Genomic DNA, 2,500 nt, shown 5'->3' on the forward strand with positions numbered 1-2,500 from the left:
CCCTTCCTCCCTGGGTCTGTCCCATCAGGTCATCGAGCGATATCCCGCAGGAGAGGACAGCGGGAGAGCAGCCTGTCTCTTCACTTTCTTTAGTCTCGAGTCTCCTGCTCCGGCTGCTGAGGTGTGCTGTTGCCGGAGACTACTTTTGAGCACAGGAAACGGTTTTCTTTTAAGTGCCAAGGGTCCTCTAGTAGTCCATGGTGCCAGTTCGAGTCAAGAGATGATGGTGATGTATTGAGGAAAGGATTTCGCTCTCCTCCGGCTTGCCAGGGCGAGTTTCTTGGTTTTGTGCCGAGACGAGTGAGAGGAGCTAGAGCGAACCGACGGAGAAAGAGGAAGAATTATTTCTTTGGGTATTCATTTGATGTTTTTTTAGCGATGATTGCTTCATTGCTATTTATAATCATGGCTCGCGATTTTTTTCCTTCCGTCTTGTCTGTCGCTGGGATTACTCTCGCGAATTTTTCTTTGTCTTTTCTGTTGCTAGGATTATCCTCGTGTGTTACCAATTTTCCTCCTCAGGAGATTTGAGAATATGAGTAAAATAACCTCTCGTTCTGGTGATTCCATCGGATATCCACACCCAGAACCTACTCCTAACCAAACGCACTCTTCTTCCGCAGATTTACCTTCGCGATGATCCCCGAGAGAGAGGAAGGGGCAGCTGTGAGCTCGGTTACGGAGCCACAAAGACCCGATTACCCGACCTCGCTCGACGTGGGCGTGTGCGCGGGGCAGAGGGCGGCGTCCGTCGGGTGGCGCGGCTGGGCGAAGGGGATCACCTACGTCCTCCTGTGGTAAGAGACCTCGAAGAATGTCTGACCATTTTCGATGAATAGCGATCATGAGGCTTTTTTTTTCTTAGATTTTTCAACAAAGCCGAGGTGAGTTTGGGATACGGCAAGGCAGGGTACCCACGAAGCTAATTTTTCTTCCTTTTTTCCTCTTACTCCCTTTTTTCTCTCCTCCAGGTACGGCTCCATCGTGATTCGAAGTTCCTCTTACTTCCTTTTTTCTCTCTCTTCCAGGTACGGCTCCATCGTGATTCGAAGTTCCTCTTACTTCCTTTTTTCTCTCTTCTAGGTACGGCTCCATCGTGATTCGAAGTTCCTCTTACTTCCTTTTTTCTCTCTCTTCCAGGTACGGCTCCATCGTGATGGGGTTCTTCTCGCTGTACTGCCCGGTGTTGCCCCTGCTGCTCATACACCGGCCCACTTACCGCCGCGCCACAGAAGTCATCTTTACCACTTGGGAGAGCTTTGCTGTGGTGAGAACTCGCTTCCCCGAATCAATTGGTCCTGTCTCGTTGTAACGAATTCTTACTTAACGCGCACACGGGGACACGTGCTGCGTACACACACACACTCACTCACGCATGAATATATACATACACGCACGCACACAAATACACACACACAAAGGATTAAAGTAAAAGATAAAGGTTTTGATTGATATTGTATATATAGCTACATATTCATTTATCTAATTATCAATCTCAGTATCTATTCAGCTATTTGCTTATTCATCTCCCTCGCTCTTTAGATATATGTATATGTGTGTGTGTGTGTGTGTGTGTATACATATGTATATGTATGATTATATATATATACACATACATATATATATCTATATATATAAACATATATATATATATATATATATATATACATACATATAAACATGAATATAAATATATATATATACATATATTACACACACACACACACACACACACACACACACACACACACACACACACACACATATATATATATATATATATATATATATATATATATATATATATATATATACACACACACACACACACACAGACACGTCTACACATAGATGTTGTCAGCCGCGCCAGCGACCTCCCCAAATCCCGCCAAGGACGAAGCCGCCCCGACCTCCTCGCGCTGGATTCCTCTCTTGGGTCCCGAGGCCGCACGAAGGCAGGGCGGGCGGGGGCGCTGGAGGAAGCCCGGCCAGTGCGGCGGCGAAGGAACTTTGGGGTTTCACCTGCGGGGCGGGCGGGAGGGCGGGCGTATGGGCAGGCGGGTGGAAGGGTGGAAGGGTTGGCTTGCGGGCGGATGGATGGACGGGCGGGTGGAAGGGTTGGCTTGCGGGAGGGCGGGTGGATGGGCGGACGGACGGGTGGAAGGGTTGGCTTGCGGGTGGATGGACGGCTGGGGCTTGCGGGCGGATGGATAGACGGGCGTATGGGCGGATTGAAGGGTTGGCTTGCGGGCGGCCGTATGGGCGGATTGAAGGGTTGGCTTGCGGGCGGCCGTATGGGCGGATTGAAGGGTTGGCTTGCGGGCGGCCGTATGGGCGGATTGAAGGGCTGGCTTGCGGGCGTATGGGCGGATTGAAGGGCTGGCTTGCGGGCGTATGGGCGGATTGAAGGGCTGGCTTGCGGGCGTATGGGCGGATTGAAGGGCTGGCTTGCGGGCGTATGGGCGGATTGAAGGGCTGGCTTGCGGGCGGATGGATGGAC

General features: G+C 50.4%; 1 protein-coding gene across 1 annotated transcript in view; it reads left to right on the forward strand.

Moving 5' to 3' along the window:
- The window catches only part of LOC113809219 (lysocardiolipin acyltransferase 1), a 19,053-nt gene that overhangs the window by 9,082 nt on the left and 7,471 nt on the right, over positions 1-2,500 (forward strand). Inside the window, exons 2-3 of the mRNA XM_027360748.2 lie at positions 624-797; positions 1,141-1,267. Of these exons, the coding sequence (XP_027216549.1) occupies positions 637-797; positions 1,141-1,267 (288 nt within the window). The 5' untranslated portion in view covers positions 624-636. The remainder of the gene's footprint in view (positions 1-623; positions 798-1,140; positions 1,268-2,500) is intronic.

The sequence above is a fragment of the Penaeus vannamei genome, chromosome 10, assembly GCF_042767895.1.
Source record: "Penaeus vannamei isolate JL-2024 chromosome 10, ASM4276789v1, whole genome shotgun sequence".
In the NCBI taxonomy this organism is placed as follows: Eukaryota; Metazoa; Arthropoda; class Malacostraca; order Decapoda; family Penaeidae; genus Penaeus; species Penaeus vannamei.